The sequence below is a fragment of the Athene cunicularia genome, assembly GCF_003259725.1.
Source record: "Athene cunicularia isolate RWA chromosome 28 unlocalized genomic scaffold, athCun1 chr28_part1, whole genome shotgun sequence".
Taxonomy (NCBI): Eukaryota; Metazoa; Chordata; class Aves; order Strigiformes; family Strigidae; genus Athene; species Athene cunicularia.
Window position 1 is genome coordinate 2,430,824 of NW_020799139.1, and position 11,866 is coordinate 2,442,689.

Below are 11,866 nucleotides of genomic sequence, written 5' to 3' on the forward strand. Positions count from 1 at the left end.
CAGGCGCCGCCGCCATGTTGGCTGCGGGCAGGGAAGCCGTGCGCCCCGCGCCGTTGCCATCTCGGGTAAGGGAGAGCGGGCTCCTCGCCGAAACCGGGGTCAAGACTTAGCGCTGCCAGCCTGGGCGCTAGACAGCACTTAAAAGTTTTATTTAGGATACAGGATAAAGTCTGCTTAATTGTGGTTAATGTCTTAGGGATAACGATTACCCGGTGGGTGAGAGACAGACCTTGTGAAGTAAGACATAACACCTAGTGGCTCTGCTCAGGCATCAGGATCATATTTTTCCTAAGTTACAGTCCTGACACCATTTGCTGACTAAAACAGCTCATTTTCCAGACAGGTGGACCTCAGTGATTGATTAGATAAGCGTGTTTCAGTCTTAAGGTGTGTCATTGCTTGTAGGTCTTCTACAGAGATTGAGGTAAAATCCATGGATTTCCTGTCTTGGGGGATTTTCAAACCTCTGAGAGATTTCCTTTTCAGGTTCTGGGCCATCTACGGTAAATTTAAGCCTACTACAACAGGCTTATTTCTATTACGTACTTCCCGTGGCTCCCTCAAAAATGATCCTCAATCTGTTCATGTGCCATAAGATGAAAGTCTCCATTAAAGAAAAAAAAAAAAATAAATGGAGAAGCAGACGTCTGTCTGGTTCCCACTGTAAACGGTGCCAGTGCATTTACTTTGTTCCTGTGCAGGAACAGGCACGTAAGGACCGAGATCCCAATGGGGGCCGAGCAGATCATCTGCTCGTCCTCCCGTCTACCAGGACATGCTGGTTCCTCTCCACTAACACTATCCTGTACAGCACTTTGCCTCCACGGATTAAATGCTGCGGGTCTCTGTTTAAATATAGACGATATTTGCTCACTGGGAATTCTACTAGCAATTACTCATTTTCTTTGCCTCACTTGTCATAACCGTATCTGTTGACTGCAGCACAAGAATTAATTGTCCCAGACCTTGCTACAAGTCCCTTGTGTAACATCGAATCGAATATCAAATGTCCAGTCCACATTGATCTTGGCTTCATTAGCTGCAACCCTGTTTTGAGAGTTTCTAAGCAACATAATACTGGTCTTACCATGGAAAGGATCCTTCGTACCTCGCCAGCCCACCCACTTCTAACATTTTTGTGAAAACATTTGTATAGTTCTGCCAATCTGCCTCTATTGTCAGTGGTAAACAGTAGAACACTAATACGGATCAGTGCCAGTGACGGCAGAACCTGAGCTGTAACACAGCCATGCCAGGGGTACCCATGTGAGGGTACAGAAAAAAGATTTTTAAAATACAGTGCAAATGAAATTCAGAGTCTTGGCAGTGTTTCTGCTTAATGTCAGGTAACTTTGACAGGTACAGACATGCATTTTATAGTCTCATTTCTTTCTGAAGCGTACATTAGACACATGAATATGGAAAAAAAATAGTTAAAAGTAAAATTGCCTGTTATTTTCTCCCACACAAGTATTATTGTGTTGGTTCCTATGACCAGGTGCCTTATTTTGTCAGAGAGTGGGGCAATGCTCGATATTTCAGTGTCCAGGACCAGACATGAACTTACTGCCTCACTCTTGTCACCATTTGTGAAATGCCAGAGCTCCTGCTGACCTTGGATCTGACCACGAGCTGGTAGCTCCAGTTTCCTTATCTGTGGTTTATTGGGCTCCATTTGGCCCTTGTTCCAGCAGTGAAGTTTAAAATGGAGAAAAAGTATGTTCTTACCTATTGCTACAGGCAACTAAAGGCCCCATCTGAAACTAAAGTTGTTTTACTAGGTGCTGCATATGAAAGGCTCAGCTTTTGCCACAGATAAGAGATTTACAACTTAGATGAGGCAAAGAATGGGAAAATGATGGGATTATGTGATCCACTTTAGAGCTGCTGAGTTGAGAGCCAGAGAGATAAAGTGATTTGATCAAAGCAGAGCAGGAATTTACCTCCCATCTCACAAGCCACAGAGAACTTTCTTGAACTACGCCCGTTTTAAGCTCTATTTCCCAGGGAGGTGTTTCATCTTCCCCTCAGAATAATCTGGTTTATGTCCTGTAAGTAAGGAATCCCTCCATAGTAGAGGAGGGAATGGAGACAGAATCACTTCTTTTTTTTTTTTTTTTTTTTTGTAAAGAATCATACCCTAAAGAAAGGTGCCCTGAAGGTGATGCAAAGACTTTGAAAAGATCATTAATGCTAGATACTGATCACTAGTAAGAACAATATCTGATTTTCTAGTGGCTATTGACATTAGCTTGTTGCATCCCAGATGCTTTTCAGATATCTTTGGAAAAGCAAACACAGGTGGATGCCATCAAAGAATTATTAGTTTTCAAAGACCTCTCCTGTACATTGTGGTCTAGTTTAAAAGACTCTTTTAAGGTTTCTGCATGCTCACTCAGATTTTCCATAGTTCTAGCAGAAACGCTGATTATGCAACATTTTATCAGACTTTTTCCTGTAATATTAACAAAGTTTTTTTAAATGCCATCTTTTCCGATACTAAGGTAGCAAACTGACTAAAGATACTATTGGGTAATTCACAGTCTTTCTCTAGGCCAAACAGGAACATGCACTTAAGAACAAAATAATACTTTATACAAAAAAAAACAGCTGGGAGAAGGACCTGCCTCTGTGTGTCTTTTTGTTTGTTTTGAAAAAAGAAACCTACATGAAAATGCCCATGTGAAAAAAAAAAAAAAAAAAAAAAAAAGAGGAGGGAAAAAATATGAATCAGCTTCTTTTGTACAATCCAGCAAAACCGTCCCACCCTCCCACGGGCTCCGGTTACTCACTTGCTAGAAAGGCCTTGGCGGGACACACCCAGGTTTTTCTCCTTTAAGCCCTTCCTGCCAGTGTTATCTCTTTGAATTTAATTTACCATGCAGGGAAAACCCTCTGAAACAAATAAGACCCCTTTCCTGCCTTTTTTCCTTTTGTATTTTTTAAAATAGCTCTAAACCCTGTGCAGGACACTTCTTTATGTAACTTTGTTCCTTTGCAAACTAGCAAAGTTTTCTTCCCTTTCTCCTTCCTCTTTCACCCAACGTTTCTATCGGGGACTTGAAAACAAGAACCATCCAAAAATATGGTCCCTGTTCAGGAACCCGAACTACTGTGCATATAAAAACAGTATCTACTGGTTTTAATGACAATTGTTTTCCTGCAAGTTCCCCTCCTCCCCACTTATTCACAGCACCCTGCAAGGTCCTAAACCAGGAAGCTCTGTCATATCTAACTGCTGCCTCCCGAAGAAACTTGGGGAGGCAGGGGGTGTTTCAAATGCTTTTGCTTCTTTGCGTTGCTGTTATTAATTTTAAATCACTTTCAATTAACACGGCTGTTTTGTTTAAAAGAGTATCTGCAGCTTTAGCAACATCTTAGGATGCCAGAACATTCTTTTGTGCATCGTTCATGATGCCACATCACAGCTCTGGAAATCGTTAGTCTAGCACAGAGGGAGCAAACTCGCTGCTGCCTTTATCAGCCCAACCAAGAGACACGCAGGGCTGCTGGCCGGCCGGTGGGCTCAAGCGTGGCTCAGAACACCGAGCACACACTGATCTTCCTGCTGGGCTCGTCCCCAAGGGCAGAGGGGGAGAGGGACCGAAGCTGTCGCGGGTAGAAGCCAGGAGCTGCGCGGCCGGAGTCGCTGGAGGCGGGGGGGGGGGGCACACGGAGGGACTGCCGTGGTTCCAGGGCCTGGGGAAAGTCCCCGCTGCCCCACAGAGCTGCGGCTTCACGAGCTGGTCACGTCCTCAGCAAGGGGAGGATTTCCTCCACCGGTCCGCAGAGCTTGGCAGCAGAAAGTCTACCAGTGGGTGATTGATACATACAGTGCTTTGGGATTGAGCTTCATATACTTTAGTATTAAATAGAAGTAAAGGTTTCTAACCAGTTTGCAAGTTCTCTAAGCGGGATTTTTATGACAGCTGTGCCACCACAGCACTCGGAGGCCTCCCTTCCAGGGACGAGGTTGAGTTGCACTTTGCAAGCACAGGTACCTGCACCTGGAGCTCTGACTGGCGTTGCCATTGCACATTCTGATGTCACCTTTTAACAGGGCTGACAAGCTATCTACAGGTATTTTTTGTGCTGCAAGTAGTTGCATCAACTTAAAATTTTACATATAATCACAAGAGCTCATATTTTACGTTTCTTTCCTTCTTTCTGATCTGTGACAGAGTGAGAGACTTATCTGTATCTTTTATTTTGTTGTTATCAGTCTTATTTCAGAACTTCCCTGTCTTGCAACTCCTCGGGGATGCTTTTGGGTGACTCATTTCCTGTGAAGGATGAACCAGCCATTTCCTGGCTATTCAACACGGGACTTCTTTCTTTTTTTTTTTTTTTTTTTTTTTTTTTTTTTAACGGTGTGGATTAATCTATGGTTTGATTGTACCCCCTGCAACTCACAGCAGAACTGCAACTCTTCACTGCAGCCTTCTAAGACAATAAACTCTCAGCCTGTGTTGCTTAGGGATCGTGGCTTGCCCCTGCTTACCTGGGCCATAGGCTTTGTGATTTTGGGCTGTGGAATTAAAATAATTACAGCAATACAGATTTAACAGAGCCATCCTTCCACTCATTGCAACCCCGTTCTTCTCTTAATTCAACCCATTTCAGCTCATAATAAATGGAATGTTAAAAAAGTACCATAGGACAAAGATACTGATCTTACAATACATATCTAAGACCAGATACTTGGGATTATCTCATCAATGCTACCAAGGTTGCATTCTGGCATTTGAGAAATCCAGCTAACGCCCATACTGTTTTTTTTCGTGTTAGATACAGGTTACTAGAAGACTGGGGCAGTTTCTGTCTTGAGTCTGTGCCCATCATTCCAGCTCCTTCCTCCAAACCCTGTTTCCAATTTCCTGAGCCACTATTTACTCACACTTCACATTATGATTCTAACTGTTGTGGACAGCTTGCTTCACCACCACCACCCAGGGAAAAGATTGTCTGGCCATTGTAATGCCAGCCTGAGGTATCACAACTCTTTTGAGTAGTTTTTTACTGCTATTTTTTTAAATTATTCTTTTAATCTTTATTTCCCATCATTTCATTTGAATATTTAGATTCATTAGCCTGTCATACATCTGTAATGTTTGGGAAGAAAACCCACACAATAGGGATACTGCCTCCTGAGTCTGAATGTAGCACATGCTGTAGGGATGATCACTGAATAATTCATACCCTTAATGATTTATTCATGCCCCAAAGCTGGATACCTCCTCTGTGACTTTCCATTATCTCAGAGAGAATGCGAGTTCCTATTCAGCCCTGCTCATCTCAGGAGCAGCAGCAGCCCCTGTGCTGGCGCTGGACAGGGTGTCTGAGGCAGACAGAGCAGGTGTGCACTGGAAACCACTCCCGGGTGGTGTTTCTGAAACAGTTCTGCTCAACGACAACTGGGAAACTTGCCATTCCAACACCACACACATCACCCCTGACACAGAAACCAAAATGTAGGTGCATTTTTTTGCAAATTCTTCGGAAAGCAAGGTGGGCAGGCAGGCATGTTAAGCTCTTTTCCACTGGTACACACGTAAAGTGAGATGCTGTGGTCACAACGCAGGATGTTCTGAGCATGGAAAACAGGCAGACGGGCCATGACTCTGTGATTTGATACCGTAGAGCTGATCTTCTCCGTGAGAAATTTCAGTTTTATTTTCCATTGTAAAGTTACAGATTCTGAGACAATTGGTATAAACTCAGCAAGATTGTTTCCTACCCGCTCAGGAAACCCTGCAGGAAAGCCTGGACAAATAGCAGCAGTTCAGATTAATCCCCTTCCTGTCTAATGAGGGCTATCAAAAAATACGCCTTTAGTTAAAGTTTGTAAGACCATGGTCTGAGTCTCCTGACCTAGGTGAAGATTTTGCAAGACATTCAAATTCCATCTGTCTAGAAAGTATGAAAGATGATTCTGTGTTTCAGCAAAGTCTCCAGACCCACAGGCAACACCACCCCTAGCTGGCTGGTATGGAGTTTCCTAATTGTTTATCCTGTAGTCCTGACTTCTTTTGTCCTTGGAATAGGCTCTACATCAGCATAATTAAAAATGTCAAACACGCTTGAGAAACTCTCCAAGTTGCTAAAAATGAATGTGAATTTCCTCCCCACAACCTCGCTTCATCTCTCCCTTACTCTGGCCTCAGCTTTACAAAGTGGTCTGGTTCCAGCCCTTCAGCATAGTTTGCATTCCACTGCCAAGAATGAACATTTATTTATACAAACAACCGTCCTTACAAGTACATCTCCCCTCCTCTCCTAGGGCAGGAAAATAGACATCATTCCTGGTCTCTTCTGTAGCCGCACTTCGACGTTTCTTTTTTGTCTTTATTCAGGGGCCTTTTTTGCAATGAAGCATCAGTGCAGTTCAGTCACTTTCCCGTGCCACAGATCTGCTCAGGAATGGACTGGAATGCTCTTTCATTTCCTTACAAATTATTTTATTACCCTCTAGTGATGGTGCCAGTTGCCGGATGAACTCTTCAGGGGGTCTCGGGGGCTCAGCAGCAGGTTTTCAGAGAGGGGCTCTGCGTGGCTGGCACAGCCGGGTCCCGGGCACAAAGCTGCTCTGCCCAGGTGCGTTCTGGGCTGCTGTGTCCCAGGAGCTCTTTGCCCTGTCACACGAGTGCTTTGCCGTGTCACACGAGCGCTTCGCTGTGTCCCAGGAGCGCTCCCAGACCCGCAGCTGGTGCTGCCAGGGGCCGTCGGGGAGCAGGAGGTGGCTCCCCCCGGACGGGCCTGGGCTCCTGCATTATTGCTGAGGCTCCTCCGCCCCTCACCTGTCGGCCGAGGTGGTGGTCACGGAGAGGCCAGGCTCATCCCGCTGTCCTCGGGCTGGCTCCCCTTGCAGCTGCCTTTTAAATGGATATTCCACAGGTGCTAGGTGACTCCAGACAGCATTTCATCGTCTGAGCACAGGTCATTTAAATGCAAAGAGGGGCCCCGAAGGAGACAGCTACAGCCATGTGGAGAATGGAGAAGTTCTCTGCAGCTCCCACCTCTCCTTGATACAACCGTTTGTACCTAAGAGCAATATTTAGATTGATAATGTTTACACTTACCCCCACCGGCAAATAAGATAAAGTGGTTTTGTTGGGAACTCTTACTTGCATTTCTAAAGCAACCTTTCAAGAAACGAAGCATTAAAGTAATTTCTGAGGGATCCAGGGGAATACTTTTTAAAAAAAAAATAACAGCAAGATGGTATTTTAGAGTGCAGTCGCAATTCCAGCTTTTTAGGAAGCAAACACAGACGGCTCCTTTAGCTACACCGCCAAACCCAAGTCAATGAACTGCCGCAAATGAATGAATTAGGAATTTTTAGTGACTCCCTTCCATGAATCATTACTGAATATTTTATGGATCATAGTGCTTTCTTAGTAAGCTTACTGCTGCAAAGTTTTCGGAGGTATATTTACTTTTGCCTCAGTATAAGATGTCAATCTTTTTCTTCTTTACTGTTATGCATAACAAAGGGCTGATGTCCTTTAACAATATCCCCCTAACATTCCTGGGTATGTACTTGGGTCTAAACAGACATTGCTGTATTAGGGAAGAGGAGCATAATTACAATTAGGCCTTGTGCTGATTAGCTCACAGCGTATCACCACAACCAATATATATCAGGAGAGAAAAACCTCTCACTGAACATGCAGCTGGCAACATACCACTGCCCCCCCCTCGCCAGGCTCCATTCAGAGCGGGATTTATTCTAATCTTGCAGGTTATAATATGCATGCCTGGAGCACACCAAAATGTGTCCTTACTGGATTCTTCACAGGGCTGTTTTTAAAGTATTTTTCGTTAAATGATATCAGCGAGTGTACTGGTAGAAGTGTCAGCAACACTTGGGGGTCTTGTCATCCAAACGTCTATACGCACACAGAGACGTACCAGGAGACGTGTGTGGACAGCACAGTACTGGCCACGTATATTCCTCTGTGTTGGAGGATGCAACACCCTGATTAGTGCAGTAATTCACCTGGAGATAAGGCAGAAACACGTGGCCCCAAAATGGCCTGAAGTAGCACGAGGACAGGAAGGTAGAGACATCGCAGCTCTGCTTTGGAATTGGCAAAACCGTGCTCCCTCTCCCCTTCCCAAATGCTTCTTTTTGATGTCATGCATGCCGTTTATAGGCGCTTCAGCAGCACAGCTGAATTAAAGTCCTTGTTTCCACATTGATTCAAGAACAAATATGTCCAAATACATCTGAAAAAGTAAGAGGACTGACACACCAAACCGCTGTGTGCCTGCCATGAGACCCGCATTGTCATCCAGGCTAATAAAGACATCATTTTCCCAGGGCTTCAGCTCTATTAAACACAAAGCTCCAAATGATTTCCTACTTGGATCAAAGATGTGTTTGTTCCAGTGCCACTTAAGTTTAAAAGGCAATACTGGGAATGAATGAAATCTCCCCAGCGGCAGCTGCTGAGGTTCAATTGGTTTGTCAGTGCCATAATTATGCAGCGGACGTCTTCTGTTTGCTGGCCCATATGTTCTTGAAGGATGTTATGCAATGGGAACAGTGGGGGAAGCCTTGCTCCCAAAGCTAAGGGGCTTTTGCTTTTGTGGTATGAAGACTTGCTTGTGTTCAGATGGTGAAAATGTTAAGAAACTCCCATTCTGATTTCAGACTTAAAACCGGAGTTGCTCTTATTTGATCAGACTAGATGGAAGTGTACGAAAAGAAACAGTGGCCTCCATCCAGTACCCTAGAACTGGTGTTTCAGCACGGAGAGTGACCACTTTTAGGTATTATTTGTGTAGTTACAGATGGCCTCTGAGAGCGAGTGCTCCCTTCAGCTGCCGTAAGGAGCTGCCACTGTGATGGTGGCAGGGTTTGGTTTGACCCTTGGTGCTAAGAATAACTGGGGCTTCCTGTCCAGCCAGCCGCTGCTGCACAGCCCCGCCACCTCTTCCCCACAGCACTTCTCCTTGTAGGTTGGGGTCTGGATGCTGATGAGAAATGTCAGCTCATTAAATAGCTACCTCCTCCTCTAGTAGGTTGTACACCACATTTTCTGTGTCACAGACATGAGTGTGTGGTAAGAACCTCCAGAGTATTAAATTAAGCATTAAAAGAACATTAAGACATGAAACTGCAAAATGTGAAGTCAGGGAGAATTGAGAGCACTCGAGATCTCAGTTGCCAGAGGAACAAAAGAAACACAATATCCCTTAGAACGTTTAATATTTAATTTGGTAGGAGGCTCAGATGCCCGGGTGGTGAATGCAGAGGGCGACGACAGAGCGAGGGGGGCTGATGTCAGCCACGGGGCCGACATGGGTGCGCTGGAGCACGAGGCACAAAAGGCTCCTTGTTTGCAGAACTGTCAGTTTTATGCACAGCTACCTGGTCTGCACACAGGCCCTGCGTTGTCTAAACACCATTTAATCCGTACGTGGTCTTGTTAGAAACACGGCATCAACACAAAAGAGACTCCCAAGGACTGGGCTGGTCAGAGAGGAAAGACCCAGCAGCACATCTGAACGCTGGCGCTCGGCGCTGCCTCCCTGCTCCTCATGTTCTGCACGTGCCGGCTGCCAGCAGGATGATCTGCAGGAACCCCCACAGTCTTCCTGCAGAGCCAGGTTTAATTCAGAGGGGCATCTTCAGCTCGGTTTTCTTGCTTTAAAGCCAGGGCTTAAAAAAAATGCATAACCAATACTTCATTTATTGAGAAGACACTTAACTTCATCCTGCAAGTTGACCAGTTACTTCTGCAACAGCTAGAAGTCAGCTAGGAAGATTCTTCCCTCTTCGGTTTTGTCATGAGCACTTAAACACACACGTAGTCACTGAAGGAACAAAATGGATTTGATGTGAACAGAGCCGGGGGGCCGTGGTGCCACCCAGGCCCCCAGCAGCCAGGCCTGCTGCGCCCCCCCAGCTCGGCTGCCCCCCAGGGCACAGACAGCTCCGAGGGACCAGCCGGGCTCGGGCAGCAGCCGGGTGTGTTCCCAAGAGCCTTCACTGGCGCCTCACTCGCCCAGCGCGCCCGCCGGGAGAGCCAGGAGCAGGCAGCTGGGGCTGTGCTGCGAGCCTGGAGAAAGTTTCCAAAGTGTATTTTCGGAAGTGCCTTTTGTGCACTCAGGGCAACTGCAGCCCCGAACTCCAGATCCAAACCCACCCGTTGGCTCAAGTTTTGCTTGAATCTGTAGAGTGAGCTTAATTGTTTGCTCTTGCTCACACTCTGGGAAGTGTGTTATCGCTGCTGGAGGACAAGGGTTGGCAACCTCTTACGGATGCTGTGCCAGAGTGTATTTTTCTGTTCCAAATTAGCAGCTAGGTGTGCCAGTGCTGGGTTTTGCTGCCTCTCCAAGAGGCAAGATGCCATCCATCTGTGGTATTTTTCATCTGTGAGGCTCTCAGCTCCTGCTGAATGCAGCACTCAAGAAGTGGGCGACAGAAACTGGGAGCCACTGCCTCTTACTGGTGCCTCTCCAGCTACTGCCAATCCCAGCTCCTCCTCAGTGTGCCATTTAAGCCTATAAAAATGCTCTCGGGGCAAAGAACTTCTTGCTAATTGCTTCCATCCCACACAAGGGATCTTCAGGTCGCTTTAAGATCACTCTTCTCAATAACTAATACTTTGTCTCCCTTCTTTCCCAGGCTTTCCTGTCCTCCGGGTGCTAGTGAAATTCTCGTCCTTCTGCAGATGCTGTGGGAGGCTTCCTGAAGCATTTTGCCCGGCCTTGGAGGAGGTAAGGGAGTGAGTGGCACTTCAGAACAGGGACAATAGTAGAAAATTAAATAGGAGCAAAGGCTTCAAAGGTGAGAAGTCTCCCAAATGTCCAGTCAGCATCACCAGCTATCATGAACTAATGAATTCGCCTGTGGCCAAACCCCTTGGGTGCTGCTTAGTGAGATTTTTGTGAGGGACAAGCACCTTTCCTTTCCATGGGCCCTGCACCCTGTGTTTCCCTGCGCTCTCCCTGTGCCAGCTGCGGGCATCTGTGTCTGCCTCTGCCCGAGACCCCAGCGGAGACTCTAAAATTCAACCCCCCCCAGAGGGAACCTTCCCTCCTCTGAAAGTTCCTTGTTTACCAACAGAGTTGTTTCTTGTGCCTCCATGAGCCATTTCCCATTCCATCCTCAGCAAATGTTCATAAACATTTGAGATGTAGAAGCAGAGCAAGCTCCTTGCCTGTTGCTAGCGAGGCTGACATCTGCATACACCCCCAGACTGAGTCACCACGGATTTAAAGTGCTTCTAAAAATGTGAAATCCTCAAACCTGGGAATGAGTTGAGGTGTCAGTCGTTAAAATGGTTCAGTATTGTGAAAAAGTAGGTTACTCCATCTCACTGTGAACAATTACATCTAATTACAAGTCACAGATTCCCCACAAATACTCTCTAATAACAGATTTCTACCAGGCTTCATCCAGAGGGTGTTATGAAGTGACACATCACTCGGGTCCGCGGGCAGGGGGCCGGCCCAGCCGGGCCCGGCTCAGCTCCGCGGCTGCAGCCTGGGCTGATGCGTCCCCCAGCTCACAGCACCGGTTATTTTAGTTCAGTTTTAGCAGAAAAATGGCGTGTGCCACATGACGGTTTTAGTTCAGCTTTAAAAGGCTGCTCAGAAATGTATAAAGCTGCAATAAACACTTTAGCAGTAAAATTAAACAAGTTAGATTTGCAGCTCCCCCTCAGCGGACTCCCAAAGGGGAAGTCGGATTTTGCTCCGTGATAGCAAAAAAACAATTCCAGCAGCAGAACAGAAACCGAAAGACCCAAAGAGCCGGTAAACGCGTGTCCCTGCGGCGGGGGGCCCCGGGCAAAGGCACGAAGAGCAAGTTGCCCCACAGGTTGTCCCGGCGAGAGGCGGGGGGGGGGGCAGG

At 46.4% G+C, this 11,866-nt stretch overlaps 1 protein-coding gene across 1 annotated transcript in view; it reads left to right on the top strand.

Moving 5' to 3' along the window:
* Positions 1-11,866, top strand: part of LOC113489312 (uncharacterized protein KIAA1958-like) — a 24,197-nt gene that overhangs the window by 2,888 nt on the left and 9,443 nt on the right. The window contains exon 3 of the mRNA XM_026864926.1: positions 10,637-10,728. Within this exon, the coding sequence (XP_026720727.1) occupies positions 10,637-10,728 (92 nt within the window). The remainder of the gene's footprint in view (positions 1-10,636; positions 10,729-11,866) is intronic.